General features: G+C 36.3%; 1 protein-coding gene and 1 pseudogene across 1 annotated transcript in view; one reads left to right on the top strand and one right to left on the bottom strand.

Moving 5' to 3' along the window:
* LOC113048267 (zinc finger BED domain-containing protein 4-like) overlaps positions 1 to 13,143 on the top strand; it is a 14,571-nt gene extending 1,428 nt beyond the window's left edge. Inside the window, exon 2 of the mRNA XM_026209976.1 lies at positions 7,926 to 13,143. Coding sequence (XP_026065761.1) covers positions 8,121 to 11,882 — 3,762 coding nt within the window. The 5' untranslated portion in view covers positions 7,926 to 8,120 and the 3' untranslated portion in view covers positions 11,883 to 13,143. The remainder of the gene's footprint in view (positions 1 to 7,925) is intronic.
* Positions 13,144 to 16,618: 3,475 nt separating this feature from the next.
* Positions 16,619 to 21,842, bottom strand: LOC113048631 (dol-P-Man:Man(7)GlcNAc(2)-PP-Dol alpha-1,6-mannosyltransferase-like; annotated as a pseudogene).
* Positions 21,843 to 23,982: the final 2,140 nt, after the last annotated feature.

Genomic DNA, 23,982 nt, shown 5'->3' with positions numbered 1-23,982 from the left:
TCTCTCTCTCTCTCTCTCTCTCTATATATATATATATATATATATATATATATATATATATATATATATATATTAGGGATGCAACAATACAGTTAGCCCACGGTTCAATACATACCTCGTTTTTTTTACCACGGTTTTCGGTTCGGTTCTGATGGCTTGACACAAGTGTTTTTTTGTTGTTGTTGTTATTCTATGCTTAGGCAATAGGAACAGTAAGAGGTTAAGAAGAAAAAAATAAAAACAATTTATTGCAATACTCCTTTATTTTACTGCATTATACTCAACGGCTCGGAAAAGTCTCCACACCATAGATTTGTAGATTTGAAAGACGCCGGTGCTTCCTCGTACTGCCTTACTTCGCCGCTCGCCATGTTAAAGTGTGGAATGATGGTTCAGCACCCCTTACGTTACTTTACTCGCGGGGAATAATTTCCTCATCTCAGCTCGTAGACTTACAGACAAATATGCATGTATGTGTATATATCTGTATGTGTGTGTGTGTGTGTATTAAATATGATTCTCAATTTATCCAGAATCTTGCAGCTCTAGTTTACATGTTGTTTATTGCGGTCTATAATTCATTAAAATAGAAGATTAATTTCATAGTACAAGTTGATTTCAAAATGCACATACATTTTTACCAAACCCCTTGCAGAATCTTTGAAAATGTGAATAATTTTAACAAAATAAGAGAGATCATACTAAATGGATGTTGTTTTATTATTAAGTACTGTCCTGAGTAAGATATTGTACAAAAAAGATGTTTACATTTAGTCATTGTTCAATGTGTCATACTTGTTTAGTTGCTTTCTTTCCTAAGTTTTTTTTTTATATGTATTTTTTTTATTTTGACACCACTCAGTTTTAACATCAGTGTTTGTTTTTAAAAGGATGATTCACCCAAAATGAAAGTTCTGTCATTATTCACCTGCTTTCATGCCATTCCATGCATTAAAGATGCATTAACTCTTTCCCTGCCAGCATTTTTTTTTTTTTAAGTTGCCAGCCACTGCCAGGGTTTTTGACGATTTTCCCTAAACTTTAATGGCCCACAGAATATTTTCTTGTATGAATATATGAACGTTGCATATTAAAATAAAGATCTGAGCCTCTGCTTTTAAACAAAAAAAAAAAAATTATTTTATCTTCATTTTTTCTTTTTTTATTGCCACCTGAACATAGATAGGTTTTGTCAAAAACACAACATTCTGGACAAAAAACTGAGAAAAATGCATTTTTATTAAAAAAAAGTGCATTTTCAAGCCTTTTCATAGGGCTGTGCAAAAAATTGAATGCAATTTTCATTTACATCTCATCAGTAAAGACGCTCCTGTAATATCTCCAGCATGTGCGCTCAGATCAGGGTTGCCAGGTTTTCACAACAAATCCTGCCCAGTTGCTTCTTAAAATTAGTCCAAAACTAGCCCAATCGCGTTTCCGGGAGTTTCCCCGATAAAAATTGCTTCCCGGGGTTAAAATATACATTTTTGGAAGGGTAACCCTATCACGTTATTGGTATTGGGGTTGCTTCAAACCGCGGACATGAAAAACAATCGCAGAGCGTAGACTTGGCAACACTGGTTCAGGTGGAGCGACATTTACCACAAAGAGCCGTAGTCACCGACAACTAACACAAAATCGCTTTCAAAATCGACAAAGAATCGCCTGCGATTTTAACATCGATGTTGTGGAGATTGTCAGTGAATTACGGCTCGGTGTAGTAAATGCCAACCGGTGTTGCCAAGTCTGTGGTTGTTTTTCATGTCCGCGAGTCAAAGCAACCCCAATCCAAATAACATGACATTTAGCCCCTAAAATGCGAATTTAACTAAGGCAACCCTGCTAAAAGAAACGTATATTTTAACCCCAGGAAGCAACTTTTTATCGGGGAACCTTATGGAAGCACGATTGGGCTTGTTTTGGACTAGTTTTGAGAAGCAACTGGGCAGGATTTGTTGTGAAAACATGGCAACCCTGATCTGAACGCACATGCTGGAGATATTACAGGAGCGTCTTTACTGATGAGATGCGCATGAAAATCGCATTCAATTTTTTGCACAGCCCTACGTTTTCATCAAATATAAAACCTTATTACAATTAAACATAAATCTAAAATATATTAAATTTAGGCAATGTAATTTGCTTTTGAGTGGTAAGCAAAGTAACATTTCCCAGGATGTATGAGGACGCCACAACTTTTGCAGTAGAATGAGGTCTCCTTACTTACACAAACTCTGCATCCTCTGGTTGGGTGTTGCTTTTTGGGAGTGGGCAGGATTGGAACAAGTTCATGAACAGCAAAACTGCCATTCATCCAGTTTTTTGGGTCAGTGTTGTATGATGCTCTTGGAGTGTTTTCAGTAGCACTTTTCTCCCCACCACTAGCATACTCTTGGCTGGTCCATGATTTTATAACACTCTGGATGAATGAGAGAAGAGTGTTACAATTACCCTGTGGGTTTTTCGCTTTGTAAATGACAAAAGCATTGAACAAACTGATCTGAAACAGGTACAAGACAAATTTCTTTGTCCACTTGTGTGACTTCCTGATAAATGGGTAGTACACAATGTTTTGGTCTAGTTTGTCAACACCATTCAATTCATGATTGTATTCCAAAATGCATGTTGGTTTTTGCTTTGCAACTTTTTCTTGGTGGCCTCTCTGCCATACCTCAACACGTTCCATGTTGTTCTGATGGAATGTTGTAACCATTTTCACTGTTTGTTTGTCTCTCCATGCCAAGACCATCACATTTTCATTGTGATGCATGATTATTTCCCCAATCCTAAGGTCAGCATTTCTGACATCTCGAATGACCGGCGGTTCACCTCTGTTTTTTCTAATTGTACCACATACATGGGTTTTCACATCAAGTATGCGCTCACACAGTTGTACAGAGTTGTGTAGGTTGTCCATAAACAATTTGTAGCCATGACCTGCTAGGCGATCAAGAAGAGAGACAACAGTGTCTCCAAGGGTAGCGCTTTCCCCACAATATTGCATCATGTTAAAACAGTAGTCTGTTATCAGAATCGCACAAGATGTAGGATTTTACTCCATATTTGATGGGTTTCTGGGAATTGTACACCCTGAAAGCTAGGCGCACACGCCACAGAAACATCCTCTTATAAATGCAAATGTTTGACTTGGACTGAAACATTTCGCAGAATTTGGACATAAGGTGATCCAAGACAGGGCAGATTTTGTACAGCCTGTCAGAACAATTGTCTGGCCTTGTTGTATTATCACTGAAGTGAAGAAATCTCCATATGATTTCAAACCTGTTGCGAGGCATGACCTTGTTGAAGTAGGGGGTAGCTAACATGTCATCTGTACACCAGTACATTTCAAGTTCAGGCTTATAAATGATACCAGTGAGAAAAAGGAGGCCCATGAAAGTTTTCATTTCTGAAACTGTGACAGGCTTCCATGCCTGGCAACTAGCATGCTTTGAAGTGTCATCCATAGCCTGAATATATTGATCTGCATACAGGTTGGTCTGATCAACTATGTTCTGAATCAGTACATCAGAAATGAACAACTCTGCAAAGTTTACAGGGTGTTCTGACTCAAGAGCAGCAGCATCACCGATAGGCACAGGATTCTCAGTGAAGGGAATTTTTTTGGCTGCCAGTTAATTTCATGCCACTCAGATTCATTAGGTTCACATGCACACACAAAGTGAGATATTTCACGTCTTTATTTGTTATAACTTTGATTATGGCTTACAGCTTATGAAAAACTTTTTACAATATTCTAATTTAGAATTTGGAGTTTACATAAGCTGTAAGCCTTAATCAAAAACATTATATCAGATAAAGGCTTGAAATGTCTTGAAATGAGTCAGTATAATATATTAGTTACAACTTTTAAGTTGAATTACTGAAATAAACTTTTGCACGATATTCTAATTTTTCGAGTTTCACCTGTAAATATATATTACAATGTGGAAAATGTGCACAAAAAGATAAAAAAATAGGCCATTACTCTGAGTCCATCAACACCTCCGGTACTTGATCAGTACCTCTTCATTTTGTCCATCAGATATTTTGACCTACATTCTCGCTAACATACTCCATTCATGTTTGAGACTATTGCAGACGGTTTCTTTAATCAAAAAGTTACCTACTCTTTCAGAGCATGCGCAAAAGTCTTCCTTACCATATACCACCTAAAACACGAATACCTGGAAAATTCCGTGTTTGGTGGGGAAAGAGTTAAGAGCTTTTAAGCTTGTTAAGAGAAAACTTTTTGGAATTTGAAGATCATTTGTGTTCAGGGAAACATACAAGTATCTTCTGTTACAAAGGGCAGAACTAAATGGAAAATAATTATATTTCAACAAAATAAGAAAAATGTTGACATCATCATGTTTAAAAGTTTTCACCCCCAACTCTTAATGCATCTTGTTTCCTTCTGGAGCATCAGTGTACGTTTGAACCCTTTTTTTATTTAATAGTTGTGTTTGAATGCCTCAATTGTCCTCAGTGTGAAAAGATCTATCGCAAAATCATAAAGTCACTGCTGGAAAGGGTTAAAATATGCAAAGATGCTGGAAAACTGAAGAATCTGCAGGGCCTTAAAGATTTTTATGAAGAACAGTTCTCTGTTTAACTGTTCAGAACAAACAAGGGACTCATGCACAACCATCGCAAAATAGAAAAACAGTCATGGATCATCCAAGTAACAGTATTAACCCCTTTACGTGCAAACATCGCTGACGGCCCCAGTTTATTATTGTTTCACTTTCACAGCACATTAAACATCACTGTCTTACTTCATCTGGACAAACTATGCATCAATGGAAAGTTTAAAGACTCTAGCTTCAATATTTGACCAATATTTTGATAAAACATTGTTGCAGTGACAGATATTTAGTGATTTATGTCAGGAGTGCAAAATAATAAATCCGTATTATGCCACATTTTGAATAGAAATTCACAACTCACTCATATTCAGTCATGTCAGCAGCGGTTTATTTGTGTTCACAAAGACTCACTGAACAGCGTCAATAAGGATTTTTAGACCAAAGATGCATATCTGCGGAGATATATGGATATATTTAATGATGTTTACTTCATATTTCTTCAGACAGAATCGTCATTTCTATTCATTTTCCACGGATTTACGCGATCAGATGATAAACAGCCTCTCCCAGCGATCTGTGTGTGCGTGCAGTAGTCACAGCTCGTGCGGTGTGTGACTCAGACTCTGATTGGGTCTTTCAAACGTCAATCTTAGAGTTTCATATCTGGACACCGCCCCATCGTGTCACATGCTTCCTGCACACTTCCTGGTAGTTATCTGGCCAAAACAACACTGAAACACCTCTGTACACACAAAATATCCGAATAATAAACCCGCGATTACGATAGTAAAGCTTGGTATGAGAATTTCTTGAGATCTGGGGCGTTTTTATAAAAAAAATCGAAAATGTACATCGGAAATGCTAACTTGTGCAGCCATGAAAAAGGCTACAAATAACATATTTTTACAACAGTAAACGACCAAATTCCACCCCTGATCGCTAAAGGAAGTTATTATAAACACTCGATCGGGGTTTAAAGTGAGTTTTGAGTAAAAGTGTACTAATAATTTCATAAATTGTCAGATGTAGCTTGATGCTAACGTTAGCACCAATGCTACTAATAGCAGGTGCTTTTCTTCTTCATAATGCATTTTTGTCTCAATAATTCACGTAAGGTCGTAAGAAAATGTTTTGTTGTATTTTTATAGTAAGAATTTTGATAAATAAGGGCTAAATGCAAAGAGAGACTGAAGTGAGATCGCTGCTTTGTGTCTTTGTAAAGCCTGAAAAAACACAATCAAGGCTAATAAAGGTGGAATAAAAACAAAAGAATAATGATAAAAGAATAATGCGGATAATGTGTCATACTTGGCGGAGGTGTGAAAGAACCGTTTGGTGAGAACAATACAATCATGATTCGGGCAGCTTTCAACAGTGAAACATACACAAAGAGCACAGGAATGTTTACATGTGAGATCTTATAGAGATGACAAGGGCCATAAATCAATCTGATTAACCTTCTCTAAAAACACACATGACATGGCCTTAGAAAATATTTCATAAAATTCACAGTTTTACAGATTCGATTATGATATTTTTTATGAAGTCTTGGAAGACTTGTGGCCTTAGCTACACTGTGTTTTCAAACTCATTTCCTACATCAACATTTTTTAAAATACATTTAAAACATATGTTTTTAATGTTTGTATTTTTGTTTTTATGTTTGAGCTTATATATCTCTATTATCATAAAAGTCTGAGTGATTCTGATTCCTGAACAGTAAACTTTAAAGTGTCAGCTTTGTGAACAAAGGTTGATTATGTATCTTGTCAGAAAGAATCATGAGCAGAAACCTTTTTATTTTGGGTATGTAATTTCGGTCTCCATGCCAAAAAAGGGGGGTTACTAGTAAGGGGTTAAGAACCAAGGGTTCCCAAACTTTTGAATAGGGTTATTTTAATAATTTCAGCATTTTTTTGTCTTGTGGACTAAATGTTAACATCTTTTGTACAATATCTTACTCCGGACACTACGAAATAAAAAAATAACGTACGTAGTTGGACGCTTGAACATTTTGAGCTTATTCGCAGACTCGAATTTGTGTCATGGGAGGGTTGAGTTCAAGCAGCACTGTGATTTCAACCACCATTTATTCAGATAATTTTCAAAATATGAATGTTATCGTGTCATGAAATGTAGTTTTTAAAGTATTTCAGGTGAGAATGTAGTTGTTTTAAACTCATATGCCGTTTATTTGTAAAGACATCACTTACTTAAAACTGTTTTGTTGATTTTGGAGATGAACGGCCTCATTCATGCGAAACGCACCACAGGATGTCCATTTGCATCTTTGCATTGACTAAACATGTAGGGCTGAGTATCGATTCAGATGTATCGATTTCGATTTCGAATAATATTCAATAAAACAGTATGTAAACACATAGGAGCTTGCTCCATGAATCTGTGAGTACAGTTTACAAATCCGTGGGAACGGAATGCCAACGCATGAGCACGGATTAAAAATTCATGGGTACGGGAACAGTTTAAGAATTTGTGAGTATGATTTATAAACTGAGGGGACTGATTGCAAAACTGTCGCCACGGATTGTATTTGTTTTTCTCCTACAGGTGACGTGCCGCGCTCCGTAGTAATCTTCGGTTGTGTGCTCTGCTGTGGGGGTGTTGTAACGTCTGGGTGATGTCTCATCAAATTGTTCTGCAGACTTGTAGTATTACTACAGCATTTCACCTCTGCATTTCAAAATACGCAAATAGCTTTGTTCTTGTCCACAACACTATCACAGGACAGGTTTGCCTCTTGCTCCTTGGTAACATCGCGCAAGGCACATAAGAGGGTGACATCTAGTGTAGAAGACTAGTAATTAGATTAACGTTAATCTTACTTTCAATGTTTGCGGAAATAAATATGGAAAAAAACGATTTGTGGCCTTTGATTTTGAATCAACCACATTTGAAAAAAATTATTAACCGTAAATTGTAAACTGTTTTGGATGACCTTGGAGCATGACCGCAGGGCTTGGCTTGAGTTCCACAAAACCAATCAGTGAGTTTCAAAAACCTTGAATACACAAAACTAATTTTCAAGACGGATATCACTGAAAGTAATGATAACTTGCAGTCCAGGTCAGTTAGTGATTTCATTGTTAAATCATCAGATTGATTCAAACAGATAGACCATAATAATATTAATTTAATTGCTAATAACTAACAATAATGTCTAACAAAAATTACTTATAGAGAGTGGCTCCTTTTGTTTATTTTTGTCTTTTTTATTTGTCATTGTGTATATAACATTTTTAATCACACATACATTGTTACTGTTAATTGTATTTTTATTATTTTAATGTTCTTCTATCTCCCCATTTAATTTTTCAGATTCTACAAATGAACACGTGATTTTACAGTACCCTAAATGGAAATCAATATATCTGATGCATCTGGGCTCAGATATAACATGTTAAAGTAAACATTTGGATGGAAGAAAGAGCCACATCCATGACACTTGAACGCTTAAAAATCTGCTTTGAATAGAGAAAGTTTTCTTTCACTGCAGAAATTCTTTCTGCAATAATGGACAGGGAGGACGGCCTCTCACAGAACACTGAGGATTTAAGTTATGAGCATAATGGCTCCAAAGATATCAAGAGAATAGAGGCCAAAGGAACCTGTTTAAAAATTGAAGGGAAAGATGGTTATGTGTTTAAATCATACAGAATTACTCCTCAAGAGGTACTGGAAGCAGAACCACATACTTGTCCCCCTGAGACATTGGCAAATGATTCCTCTTTGGTGTCTTTGTCATTTGAGGGCACAGAGGAGGATGGATCTGACGTCGATGAACTTTCAACAGGGGATTCAGCAGCAGAAAGTTGTGAAAAACATGACTCTCAAACATCTCCAACTATTTCAGATAGGAGCCAGAACATTGAAATAAATAATTCAGAAATTGAAACGAGTGTATGTATCAAAGCAGAACCAAATGAAACCGGTGAAATTGCTCCGGATGATGAAAAGTTGTCATTTGATGGGGCCTTTGGCCCCTTTGCCACCAGAGGTTATGACGATGATTATGGTAGCTTGTTCAGTGGGTACTCCAGTACTCTGTATGATGTTGCAATGGATGCTGTCACACAAAGCCTTCTATCATCCATAAGAAGTCCACTAAACCCTAGAAAAAAATCCCCTGCTTGGAACCATTTTTTCATATCACCACGTGATAGTACCAAAGCAATCTGTATGTACTGTATGAAAGAGTTCAGCCGGGGTAAAAACGAGAAAGATCTCAGTACTAGTTGTTTAATGAGGCATGTGCGAAGGGCTCACCCCACTGTTCTTCTGCAAGACAGTGACTCGTTAAGTAATTTGTCCAACAATTCACCTTCAATACCTCCTAATATATCACCAAACAATGGAGACTTGTCTGTAAGCATCAAGCCCCCTACAGACAACAATACTCCACTGTCCTCCTTTCTATCCGAGGCAACAGACATAGTATCCAAAGACTCTTTAAAAAAGATCAAACCAAAAGCTGAAAAAAGCGTCAAGAATGACTCTAGTGTGGTTCCATCCCCACATTCCTTAAACAACCATAATGATGATGCCTCTGACTTGGGAAGTGAATGCCCTGGATCAGCCCCTAAGAGCTCAAGTTCCCGACGGCGCTCTGCAGTGTGGAAACACTTTTATTTGTCCCCTGCTGACAGCTCGAAAGCAGTGTGTATTCACTGCATGAATGAGTTCAGTCGTGGCAAAAATGGGAAAGACTTAGGGACGAGCTGCCTTATTCGCCACATGTGGCGGGCCCATCGAGACATAGTCATTGAAGAAAATGGACAGGGCTCAAGTATTCCTCTCCCTTACATCACTCCACCAACATTGCTCTCTCGCACACACGACTCCGCAGAGGTCAAAAAGGTATTCCTCTGTTCATCCAACCGCTCTGATGACATATCAGATGATGTGCCCAATGATGACAGTGAGCACATGATTCTTGAGGTTGAGGCAACTGATACTACATATCGATCTGGAGAAGAGCCCTCACATGATGAAAAGTTTAAACTGAAAGGGGAAAATATATCTCGGTCATCCTCACCAGATGAACACACTGAGGAGCACAACATATCCCAAGATCAGAGCTCAGTTTTTCAACAAAACAAGAAAATAATGAAACGGGTGAAATCAGAAGTATGGCATCATTTCATTGTCTCTCCTGTTGACCAACTCAAAGCTTTGTGTCGGTATTGTCCCTGTGTCATAAGCCGTGGTAAACGAGGGGACTTTGGCACAAGCTGTTTAATGAGACATTTGATGAGACGGCATCCTGATGTTCTCAAAAGCCAAAAAAGCACAAATGACACAGTTTCCTCACCTCAGTCTCCCCATTGTACTCCTGCTGCAGAGGATGACATGGTGACAGATGCAACGGGTAGCCCTCCTGCTGAGAACAAACACCACACCCTGCCTGTTTTCAGCAAAAAGACTTCAAAGCTATGGAATCACTTTTCTATTTCCTCTGCAGACCCAACAAAGGTGGTCTGTTTGCACTGTAGCCGCACAATTAGCAGAGGCAAAAAGACAACCAATTTAGGCACTAGTTGCTTATTAAGGCACATGCAGAGATTTCATGGGAATGTGCTTGAAATTAATAGTAATATCTCAGGTGATGTGTCATCTGCTGAAATTCAAATTAAGCAGGAGCTTATGGACATTTCTTCTTATGAGGAGAATGCAGAAAAGTTCAGTGAATGCCACCCAGCTGCCAAAAAAATAACCAAACTCATTGCAGAAATGCTTGCACTGGATCTTCAGCCATCAACTGTAGTGGAGAATGTTGGCCTGAACCGATTACTGGAATACCTCCAGCCACAGTATTCTCTCCCTTCTTCATCCTACTTTACCAGCACTGCAATACCAGAAATGTATGGAAGCGTGAAAGAAGTAGTTCTTACCCACCTCAAGGAAGCTGAAGGTGGAATCATCCATTTCACGACAAGTGTTTGGGTGAGCAGCCAAACTCAGGAGTATTTGATTCTTACAGCCCACTGGGTAACATTCGAGTCTCAAGTTCTGCCTCAGGGGCAAGATTTCCACTGCTCAGCCCTCCTTGGTGTTTCTTCAATTGACTGTGACTACGATGTGATGAACGTACAAAAGCAGCTTGAATATCTTTGGGACACCTGGATTGGTTCCTCTGGCCTTAAAATTGGATTTACTGTAACAGATAATCAAACTATTGGAAGCATTCTAGAAAGCAGTGATCACACCGCCATGCAGTGTTTTGTTTATAGTATAGACATCATTGTTAATGAAGCCATAAAAAATCAACGGATGGTTCAGAACTTGCTTAGTATGGCTCGAAAAATCTGTGAGAGAGTTCATCGTTCTGCTAAAGCAAAGGAGAAGTTGGCAGAGCTGCAAAAAGCTTATCTGTTACCTGAAAACCAGCTGGTTCAGGATGTTCCTTCTAAGTGGAAAACCTCGTATTTTATGCTTGAGCGATTAGTAGAACAAAAGAAAGCCATTGATGAGATGTCAATAGAGTGCAATTTCAGGGAACTGATAAGCTGTGACCAGTGGGAAGTCATGCAGTCAGTCTGCAATGCTCTTAAGCCTTTTGAGGTTGCCTGCAGAGAGATGAGCAATCGCACAGCAACACTAGGTCAGGTCATTCCACTCATTCACATACTCAACCGAAAAATAGATATGCTTTTTGATGAGACCATGGGGATTGACAATATGCTCAAGTCTTTAAAGGAAGCAATGGTGGCTAAAATGTCCCCTACACTTCATGACCCCAGGTACATATGGGCAACCATGTTGGACCCAAGGTATAAAACCTCCCTTTTTACTGAGGAAGAAGCAGAGCAGTGTAAGCATGACCTCATACAAGAGCTTGAGGTGTCTTCATCTAACTCTGTGGAGACAAAACCACCACTATCAAATGGATGCAGTGAAATTCCAGCTTCATCAAACAGCTTGGCCTCAAGCAAAGAAAACCTCTGGGCTCTTATGGATGACATTAGACAGAGAATCAAGCAGGAGGAGAGACCAAAATCATTGGAGCTTGCAGTGCTGGAGTATTTGGAGGAAGACATTCTTGACCAGAGTTGTGATCCTCTGAATTATTGGAACCTAAAGAAGTTACTGTGGCCTGAACTTGCCAAAGTCGCTGTACGCTATGTGGGTTGTCCACCCAGCATTGTACCAGCAGACACACTTTTTAGCACATCAAGTCTCAGCTATGCTCTGAATCAGTCCCGGCCATTGCTAGAAAATCTTGAAGGACTTCTATTTTTAAAGGTCAACCTTCCTTTGATATATTTTCGGTATTGATGATTGTGTATTTATATTTGCAAGGCTGTTTCTTAGAACCTAGGACCACTGATATTTAATTGAATAAAAGATTGCTTGAGTACTACTGTTGAGTACACTTTATCACTGGAGTCTTATTTCTGGTGAAAAGTTTTTTTTCAGGAAGGGAGGGTTAGCTAGCTATAGGGTTAGTTATTGTTTGTTGCTGTACATTAATTTCTTTTAGAAAATGCATTTTAACTTTGTCTTCTCTCTCCTTGTGCCTTATACAAACTACTTCAGGACAACATGCTGTAAATATTAACTGATGTGCAAAGTCATAGTCTTCTGATTTAAATGATTTTAAAAAAAGTAAACCACATGCTGAATACTGTTTTTATATAAACACATGGCCCATAATAAATGCTGTGACTGAGAGATGTTTTAAATGCATTTTATTTAATTCTGTGATTTTTGAGGTACTGTTAGAACTTTGGTTATTTTTAACCCTTTTGTTGATGATTGTTTTGTTTGTATCTGTAAAAAATATTACATAATGTTGTACTTTTCAGGTTAAAATGTTTTTAGAAAACTTGTCAAGAACATTTTTTATTTTTATTTCTAAAAGATTAAATTATGGGACGTCAAAAAAATGTACTGTACATTTTATAAATAATTTCCAAAATATAATTAGATAGAGGAATAGTTCAGACTGGAACAACTAGGGTTTTTTTTTTTTTCTTGTGGTAATTTGTAAATAATAAATTTTATACTTTGAAGCCATGTTGTGTTTAAATTTGTTTCAGTTGTGTTTAAAAAAGTTTCAGGTCTTTGTCTTGTGATTTTCCTTGATTATTGTCACCTTATTTTTTAATATATTTTCCAAATCTGATTGATCTTGCTAAATCTACTCTATCTAATTCCAATCCAAACTGAGAAATGTGGGGAAAGAGGTTTAGATATTAATAGGACTTGGTTGTGTAAAAAATAATACATATATTCAGGGGTGTATTGGAGGAGACCAGAAAGTTACAAAGCACATGATTTGGGAAGGACAATGAGCTGGGACTGAAACTCATCAGCACTGTTGCAATGTATTTAAGAACTATAAAAAGACTAGTTCCTGTAGAACTAATGTATGATGTTATGGTGAACTTAAGTATAATGATTGCAGTACTGAGAAAAAAAAAGGATGTGATGAACAGGCCATCTGTCCAGGGTGTTCTTCTGCCTTCAGCCAGAAATGTTGAGATGAACCTATATAGCACTAGTAAAAAAAAAAAAAAAATATGAATAGTCTTTTGTACATATGATTAAAGGGATAATCTTACCCAAATATCACAACTTCGATTTATGTCATCCCAAAATTGTATGACATTCATTCTAAAATGGAATATAATTTTTGTACATTCAAGTCAATGCTAAACAAAATAGTTTGGTCACCTGATTGTTTTGTCTTCTGCTGAATAAAGTCATGCAGGTTTGGAATAACAAAAAACACAGTCTTGTTTTCTGTTATCAATTCGGTTTTTAATTCCCCAATCAGTAACGTCTGTTGCTTGCTTCTTTTTTTTTTTTTTTTATGGAAAAAGTAGTTAAAATAGGACTGGTCTCCCTTCAGTTACACACTGACACTATTCCAAATTGAAACCATGCTTTTTTTTTTCATATGATGTTATCCACCCTAGGTTTTTAAAGCAAATTTTTGATTCGGTTGGAACAGGTCTAGTGTCCTTTTTACACTTACAGTGCTTCAGGCTATACTTCTTATTTACTATTATGTGTGTTCCCTGGGAATGGAACCCACATCTTTTTGTGCTGCTAATGCAGTGCTCTACCACTGAGCTACAGGAAATAACTGTTTACTGTGGTGGTTCTTGCTCATCTGAAAGTGTCTACTGTCACACCTCTCCTCAAGAAGCCTTCACTCGATCTGTCAAATAAAAACAAAATATCGCCCTATCTATGTTTTACCATTTATCTCCAAGGTTTTGGAAAGATTGTGTTTTTTTCGAACTTCAATCTTTCCTTGCTGTAAATAATATGTTTAAGCACTTTCAACCTGGTTTTAAGGCTGCCAACAGTATGAAATTTGCTCTTTCAAATACTGGGTGGGTGTCTCTGGCACAGTTCTAAAGTGGTTTCCGCTCCAGTTTTTCACAAGTTCATCAAACAACTGAGGTAAGAATATTTCATCACTAAAAATAACCTGAAAGAGGTGTGTGAGCTTGCATGCACAGACACATGTCAGACACTGTAATATGCTCTTGTCCCGTTCCTGCTTATTGTGGTGATGAAATGCATAGCAGATTATCATCACTCAATGGCTGGATGTCTAAGTGGTGCCCGCAGAATAACATAGATTCATCACGTCACAGAGACAAGTTAATTCTCAGCACATAGAGACTCTTTCACCTATATATCACACTATAGAGACGATGCCTGTTTCCCGAACTAGAAAATACAAAAAACGTCCAAACCAATGTAAGAGTAATAATATAATTGAGGTTCAACAAATAAAAAACAGACGCAATATGAATAAACAATTGATAAAGATTGGCTTATTTAATATCAGATCCCTTTCTACGAAAACACTTTTTGTAAATAATATGATCACTGATCAAGATGTGCTCTGTTTGACAGAAATCTGGCTAAAACCTGATGATTACATTATTTTAAATGAGTCCATCCCCCAAGATTACTGTTATAAACATGAGCTGCATCCAAAAGGCAAAGGGGGAGGTGTTGCTTCAATTTATAACAATGTTTTTAGGATTTCTCAGAGGGCAGGCTTCAAGCTTAACTTGTTTGAAGTAATGGTGCTTTATATAACATTATCCAGAGATACAAATGTTAATGATAAATCCCCTATGATGTTTGTACTGGCTACTCTATTCAGGGCACCATAAAGACTTTATTAAAGAGTTTGGTGATATTATATATCCGAGTTAGTTCTGGCAGCAGTTAAAGGTTTAATAGTTGGTGATTCTAATATCCATGTTGATAATGAAAAAGATGCATTGGGATCAGCATTTATAGACATTCTGAACTATATTGGCGTTAGACAACACATCTCAGGACCTACTCATTGTCGAAATCATACTCTAGATTTAATACTGTCACATGGAATTGATTTCGATGGTGTTGAAATTATGCAGGCAAGTGATTATATCAGATCATTTAGTTCCGTGCAAACTTCATATGGCCAAAATTGTAAATTCTACTTCTTGTTACAAGTATGGAAGAACCATCACTTCTACCACAAAAGACTGCTTTTTAAGTTATCTTGCTGATGTATCCAAATTCCTTAGCATATCCAAAACCTCAAAACAACTTGATGATGTTACAAAAACTACGGACCCTCTCTTTTATAGCATTTTAAATACAGTTGCTCCTTTATGCTTAAGAAAGGTTAAGGAAACCAGTATGACACCATGGTATAATGAACATACTCGCTTCCTAAAGAGAGCAGCCCGAAAAATGGAGCGCAGCTGGAGGAAAACAAAACTAGAGGTATTTCGTATTGCTTGGCGGGAAAGTTACCTATCCTACAGAAAAGCATTAAAAACTAGATTCCTATTTTCTTCTTTTTTAGAAGAAAACAAACATAATCCCAGGTATTTATTTAATACAGTGGCTATATTAATGAAAAATAAAGCCTCAACAAGTGTTGAGATTTCCCAACATCACAGCAGTAATGACTTTATGAACTACTTCACTTCTAAAATCGATACTATTAGAGATAAAATTGTAACCATTCAGCCGTCAGCTACAGTATCACATCAGACAGTGCACTATCGATCCCCTGAGGAACAGTTCCACTCATTCTGGAAGAATGAGGAAGAATTGTATAAACTTGTTAAATCATCTAAACCAAAAACATACAGTACAGACCAAAAGTTTGGACACACCTTCTCATTCAAAAAGTTTTCTTTATTTTCATGACTATGAAAATTGTAAGATGACCTGGCCTCTACAGTCTCCAGACCTGAACCCAATCGAGATGGTTTAGGGGTGAGCTGGACTGCAGACAGAAGGCAAAAGGGCCAACAAGTGCTAAGCATCTCTCGGGGAACTCCTTCAAGACTGTTGGAAGACCATTTCAGGTGACTACCTCTTGAAGCTCATCAAGAGAATGCCAAGAGTGTGCAAAGCAGTAATCAAAGCAAAAGGTGGCTACTTTGAAGAACCTAGAATATGCCATGTTTTCAGTTGTTTCACACTTTTTTTTCAAAGGCCTGAATTGTTTAGCACGTCAGTATTTGAATGAGCTCTTGACACATTATATTCCTCCACGTCCGCTGCGTTATCAAAACAAAAAAAAAAAGCAATTTGATAATACCTAGAATATCAAAATCAACTGCGGGCAGCAGATCCTTTTCCTATTTGACGCCTAAACTCTGGAATAACCTAGCAGACACACTTTTGCAGTTTAAATCTAGATTAAAGACCCACCTCCATAACCTGGCTTACACATAAAACACTAATATGCGTCTAATTTCCAAATCCTTTAAAGGATTTTTAGGCTGCATTAATTAGGTAAACCGGAACAGGGAGAACTTCTCATAACACCCGATGTGCTTGCTACATCATTAGAAGAATGGCATCTACGCTAATATTTGTCTGTTTCTCTTATTCCGAGGTCATCGTAGCCACCAGATCCAGTGTGTATCCAGATCAGAGGGTCACTGCAGTCACCCAGATCCGGACCGTATCCAGACCAGATTGTGGATCGGCATCTAGAAAGGACCTCTACAGCCCTGAAAGAGACCAGGACAACTAGAGCCCCAGATACAGATCCCCTGTAAAGACCTTGTCTCAGAGGACCACCAGGACAAGACCACAGGAAACAGATGATTCTTCTGCACAATCTGACTTTGCTGCAGCCTGAAATTGAACTGCTAGGTTTCCTCTGGTCAGAGGCCCAAATGAGCCTGGTTTCTCCCAAGGTTTTTTTCTCCATTCTGAAGTTTTGGTTCCTTGCCGCTGTCGTTTCTCTCCCCTGTGACATTCCGCAAGGCACTATTTTGGCCCACTTCCTATTTTCATTATATATGCTATACCTCTGGGAGTGTTATGCTGATAATACTGAAATCTATTTACTTTTTAGGAAAAAATTATTCACTGGCCATGACTGCTCTTTTATCCTATCTCGATGAGGTTAAATCCTCTGTTTGTTCTTTTCTTTTTGTATTTTTTGTTGTTGTTTTTTATATATATATCCTTAAATGAGGATAACTGAAGTAATTGTTTTAGGTCCTTCGGAAAATATTAAACATTTAATTTTGAAGTGGCATCCCTATCGGCTTTTAGGTCTTCACAGGTGCTCTGGGTTAAGATGACTCATTAAAATTTGATAAACAAATTTCCACTGTGATTGGGTCCAGTTTTCATCAGCTCCGTATACTCGAATAAAAATGTAACATTTCCTCACTAAGACTGAAGATGATGGTTCATGCTTTTATTACATCACATCTCGATTACTGTAACTCATTATACTGTGGCATTTCTAAAGCTCAAAGTGCCCTTCTGCAACTGGTCCAAAATGCTACCCCTAGATTTATTTTTTTTTAAAACTGAAAAGGAATCACACCACTCCGCTTTTAAAAGCCCTTCATTTGTTGCCTATTCAATAAAGACTACATTTTAAAATCTGATTATTTGTTTTTAAATCTTTACACAATTAATAACCTGGCTACCTATCTGAATTGATGCATCAGTACATCTTCTTGAGAATCCTAAGATCTGCTGACCAGAACCTTCTTTTAATTCTGCATTCCAGACTTAATCTTTTAGATGACCGTGCCTTTTCTAAAATTGGCCCTTGCATCAAGAATGACTTGCAAGTGGACATCCGAATGGCCCCTAGACTGACCATTTCAAGTCTCTTTTAAAAACCCATGTTTTCAGTGGCATATTTGGCTTTATATTAAATATTTTTAAGCCCCTTGAGATGAATCATCTAATTTACAAGGGGGTCCTCAATATTCCTGCCCATTTTATTTTCTATTTGTGTTTTAATTTATAATGGTTCTTTGTTTTAGCCTGTTTTGTGTGTTCTTACTACTCTTATGATGATGCTTTTGTGAAGCACTTTAGTCAGTCTTTTAAATGTGCTATATGAATAAAGTAAACTGGAACGGCAGTTATATCATCATTCATGCAATCATACTGTTGACACAAACCACTGGGAGGTGTTGTTATAATGTTTACAGAAGGAAGCATGGAGCAAATGACCATGCCATTCAAATCCCCTAACTCAGGACAGTTCCCCTCACAGTAAAACAGACCAGCAAAAGAATTCAGCTAACCACTTCTGTAAACATTTGCCAATGTCTCAGTTCATGCAATATTTTATTCAATTATTAATCCAAATTTCAGTTCAAGCTTTCACTAACTACATTATTTTAGTGTCTTTCTAGCAGCACATGTATGTTGTTTATCTTGATTTTGAGAGGTGGAAATTGGGAGATGTCAAATACAAAGCTTTGGTATCCTGAGAAGAAGAGCAAAGGGTTTTGTCAAGAGTCTTTGAGCAGCAATATCTTCATTTTATTAACTTCCATTAGCAGGTGTGAATATGTTTTGATGACTGCATCATCAAGAGTTCTTCATCATCATCCTCTTTCTTGTCATATCTACGAAAATAAAGAAAAACGTTCAGACAAATCACCAATATTGCAAATTTAAGGCATTGTCTTTAATAATTAATTGATGTCACTCCCGCATTGCTTTCCCTTCTGGGTAGTTGTGATGGGAAATATAAAGATAAATACTTGTGTATACTCTATTTAGCATCAAATGTCCTACCACAACTATGTAGCCAATTGTATACATTTGTGACTTTTGGTAATTCTTCAAACTGTAACAAAACAGAAGAGAAAAGAAAAGTAAAACTGTATCTAAAAATACCTGTTAACATGATATAACAAAGATATTTGTTTTCCTGTTTAAACCACCTTTTCTTTACCAAAACCGAGAATATGCAAATTGTAACACATTTAGTACAGCTTTAATCTGCTGATTGTTTGAAAGTATCAGAATTGGTGTTAGCCACATGGAAAAAAATAAATAAATAAGACTGTAACTGAAGCTTTGGTCTCTTTTCAGTGTTCTCTGCTCCTCTTCCTCTACCAGAGTTCTGCCCCACTGGGCAACTGTTTTGAATCCATGGACCAAACCAAAGTCCTCAATGGCATTTCTTTCGCTCTCTTATCTTTTAAAATGTATTTATTTTATCTTTCTGTCTTCCTTTCTACACACATATATATATATATATATATATATATATATATATATATATATATATATATATATATATATATATACATATATATTCATAAATATTTTCAACATTTAAATGCTATTTATGCAATAATCACGTTCTAATAATATATTATATAATATATGATAAATGCACAGTTGTATAGCATTAATGTTTATAGGGTCACATGCCAATCCTACACATTTTAAAACATAAATTCATGAATTAAGCAATAAACCATGAAAGTATACAAATGAACAAGATAATGTACTCTAATGTATTCTATAATTGTCTATTTTGTGTTTTACAGATGAATGTAATACAGGTTTTAAATAGGGATGTGCACAATGGGTAACATCAGAACCACTTAAAGGGGAAATGTAATAAATATTTTTGCATTTATATTGGTTTCTTGAATGTTTGCCAGCTCAGAAAAGCTGAAAAGAAAACAAACAGCCAGTTCAGGCTGCCTGAGTCTGAGACGGTGTCATCCAGCAAGCTTCAATTTGCAGCTTGAAGTAGAATGAAGTTCAAATGAAGTTTAATGGTTAAATAAGGTTCTATTTGAAAACTACTTGAAAATGAAAATATATTAAGGGTAATTAAGTAAATAATACATTAAATCAGCATTTAGCTTCAAATATTTTTCAATTAAGCAAATGCTGTAATGCTTTACATTAGCTGTAAAATGATTAAAAATATATATTTAATAAAATGAATAAAATAAACTCATTATATAGAACAAGTAGTAAGTCTATCAGTCTGAATTTACACATTTTGACATCAGAGTTTTTGTCTGTCCCATTTGTTGCTGCTATAACTAACAGTGAAAAAAAGATTTGTTAAAGGGTATAACCTGTCAAGTTGATTTTAATGAGAGTTTGATGAAAATACAGAATTCATATACTGATAGACTTGCACTGCCCCAGTGATTATAAAGACAAGGATTTTTCTGTCTTTATAATCACAAAAAAAAAAAAATCACAAATGCCATATAAGTTAACAGACAGTTTTCATGCAGCTAACAGGAACTGTGTGTAGATGAACATTTAGTCACTGGCTTGATTCGACAATGCATAAAATCATTAAACCATTTTTTGGAAAAGAACATCTGAATATGACCCCAACATTACACCGATCACAGGTGAAAATATGTTTCTAGAGGTTTGTTTATAAAGTTTACAGAATTTGTTGTTGAAAATTGTTTATGAACTTACAGTCTGACAGAAGAATTTCAAATTACATATTTCATATTTATGTATATATTTAAAAAAAACACAACAGTCCTATAGTTAACAGATGGTTTACACACAACTAAGGGAACTTTGTGTAGTTGGACATTTAGTCACTGGCTCGATTCGTCAATGCATAAAAGCATTAAACCATTTTGTGGAAAAGTACATCTGAATATGACCCCAACATTACACCGATCACAGGTGAAAATATGTTTCTAGAGGTTAGTTCATAAAGTTTGCAGAGTTTGTTGTTAAAAAAAAAAATGTTTATGAATTTACAGTCTGACAGAAAGATTTCAAATTACATATTACATAAATCTGTTTGATCATATTTGATGCATGGAACACAAAGGGAAAAAAATGATGTGCAATATTTCAAATTCCACAATGAAGTTCAAGCCCTGAGTACCTTTAAGATTATAAAAAACATTATATTTCAACATTATAATAATGATAAAAAAAAGCAGTTCATTACCCCTTTAATCTTTTTTGTAAATCAAAAAAAAAAAAAAATTCCAATGTTCTTACATATTCAGTTAGCAGGACATCTTGTGTCAATGATAAGGCTTTCCAGGTGAGTTTTGGATTGTAATAGTTTCTTTCTCGTACATTTAAAAATCATAGGTATTTTGTCTGTGTTATGTTTTGTCAGTGTTGTGTATGGCTTGCTACTAAGGGACTGTGGTACATTTCTTTTTACATTTCTTTCCTTTTACTCTCATGTTTCAACAAACTCTTATTCAGTCTAGCTCTAATTAGGTACACCCAATTTTTTTATCTTCCTATCAAAATTCTCAAAGGTTTAAAATAAAATCTCATCTTAATGGTGTTTTTTTTTTCACTATTCTGTTTAACTCTGAAATACATCACATTACGGAAGTAAAATGGGTTTCATGCAGGGAAATTCAAATCTATATTTTCTGTCAAAATATGTTCAACTTACATGTAGGAACAGACGCAGGCGGCAATAATGTTGAACATAAGGAAGGTGTAGATCAGTGGTTCCCAACCTTTTTCAACACATATGTTTGTGCGGCCCACTGCAACAAAATTAACTGACCCTGCTATTGTTGGGATAATAACTTGGTACTCAGAAGCTAGATTGTTAACTGTCTTTATTGAATGAACTGGCAATGAAGAGAAAATAACTAGGGCTGCATGGCACCGCTTGGCACAACTGCTGTTGTTCTGTAGTATATGCAGCAAAAATATCTAAGATAAATTGGCAGTTTATTCTTAAACCAATCATCAAACTTGAATAGTGGAAGCTTAGTTACAGTTTAAAATTATTTTTTGTTATTTAATTATATTAAATGATGTTATGACTCAGATATTTTTACATATATAAACAATATTATTATTTCTTTTAATAGTAACTGGCCCACCTGCAATACCACCGCGACCCACTAAGGGGCCGCGGCCAACAGGTTGAAAACTACTGGTGTAGATGATGAAATGGAGCTCCTTGTGGGGCAGAAAGGAGTACAGCAGAATGAAGCCTAAAGTTACGGTAGAAGTACCAAAAGAAAAGGAGAGGCACAGAAGTCAAGGAAAGATACTGAATTTCCACAAGAGACAGGATCATGCATTTTTATAATAACAGTAATACATTAAAATAGCTCTAAACATGTTTAGTTGGCCCAAATATTTAAAATTCTGTCATCATTTAATAAATTTCATGTTCCTTTTAAAAAAATCTGCATTTCTCTCATTCTTCTTTGGAACACAACTCTTTACTGGTCACTCTTACTCATGTGAACACAATGATCTATTGATCATCATAAAGACTGCATAAGCAGCATACAAGTACTTCTTCCACATTTTTATATGTTATAGATTAATGTGACATTAAGAACAAAATGTAAGTAGTTCAGATGTTTACTTGAGAGCCACTGAGCCCGAAACACTGAGTAGTGTTTACAATGTTTACAATAAAAACTTTTTTGCAAGAAATTTGCATAAGAAAATGGCATTTGTGTTTATATGCTGTTAGCAGTTTTATTAACTAACGTGTACATGCAATAAGCAGCTTCCATTATCCCACACAAATGCAGACTCTTCACAAACATGTTAGTCCTATGGACTAGTACTCCTATTAAGTACTTTTAGAATAACTGGAAAAGGCAACCAGCTCCTCCTTTTGTGCTCCACAAAAATTATATGGGTTTAGAGTGTCATGAGAGACAATGACAGAACATTTTATTTTGACTACTCCAATAATTTAAGCTACAAGCATTTTACAAGAATTTTACAAAAGGATATTCCCCAATTTGAGCTTTTATTAAAGACAGTGTTGTAAAGTGAAAGTGAAAGTGACGTGACATTCAGCCAAGTATGGTGACCCATACTCAGAATTTGTGCTCTGCATTTAACCCATCCGAAGTGCACACACACAGAGCAGTGAACACACACACACACACAGTGAACACACACATGGAGCAGTGGGCAGCCATTTATGCTGCGGCGCCCGGGGAGCAGCAAAGTGAGACCTACAAAAGACATCAAACTCACTTCAGTCTGTGAAGGTCTGTGTCTGAGCATGATGAGAAGCAAAACATCTGAACAGATGGAAAAGTCTACATTTAGCTTTAGACAATTAGGGTATATGCTAAAAGAAAATAGTAATAGTGAAAATACTGAGATAAAACAGAGAGAACAAGCACTTGTGCATCACTGCCCCAAAGATAATACACCAGCAGGTATGGCATGGTAAATCAATTGTAGAAAATTGAGTTCCCTGCTCAGAAGTGGCAGAAATAACATAAAAATAAAGTGAAAATCTTGACATCTGCCAAGTATGGTAACCCATACTCAGAATTGGTTCTGTCCATTTAACCCATCCAATTGCACAGACACAATAGTGAACACACCATGAACCCGAAGGAGTGGGCAGTTATATCCAGCACCCGGGCAATGGGTATTGACGGTGGAAGAAAGCACTGTTCATTCACTCCCCCCTACAACACCTTTGCCAGCACCAAGACTCAAACCTGCCATTTTCAGGTTACAAGTCCAACTCAACCATTAGACCACAACTGCCACCGCTGACAAAAGAAGAGACACGATTCAGAGTGAAACACAATAATAGCCAAAACGGAGAGCCAAATGAAGGCGCTATGTCTCTGGGCCAGCCAAGATGTGAGTGCAAGCGAAACTATTCAATAAAACACAATTTGGAGAAACTTTTAAATGCAAAATTTAAAGTTGGACAAAATAATGCTCTAGGAATAATATAAAAAGATGCCATTACAACAACATTTTATTTATATGATTCTTATTTTTGATTCTTCTCGTTTTTGCCAAAGTGAAGTAAATAAATGTTTAGATGAATGTATAAGCAGTGTTGTTGCCATATGCTCAAATTTGCAACTGAATTTATTCAATAAACTCAGTCAATTAACTTGACAACAATTATCCATTTAACTAAACAATAATTAAACATTAATAATGAACGTAAACTTATTTATCTCTCATACTATAAATATTGTAATCCAAACCACTCAAAGCCTAAATTGTGACAATCACATAGCAGTAAACAAATATATTATATTAAGACATGATGTTTTATAAACCATAATTATTCATAAAAAAAACTGTAGGTATTGCTCCAAAATACAGGTCAAACTCCACCTAAGAAATGTCA

This window comes from Carassius auratus, chromosome 29 (genome assembly GCF_003368295.1).
Source record: "Carassius auratus strain Wakin chromosome 29, ASM336829v1, whole genome shotgun sequence".
NCBI classification, from domain to species: Eukaryota; Metazoa; Chordata; class Actinopteri; order Cypriniformes; family Cyprinidae; genus Carassius; species Carassius auratus.
Note: the sequence above shows the minus strand (reverse complement) of the source record. Positions and strands in the feature narration are given on the sequence as shown.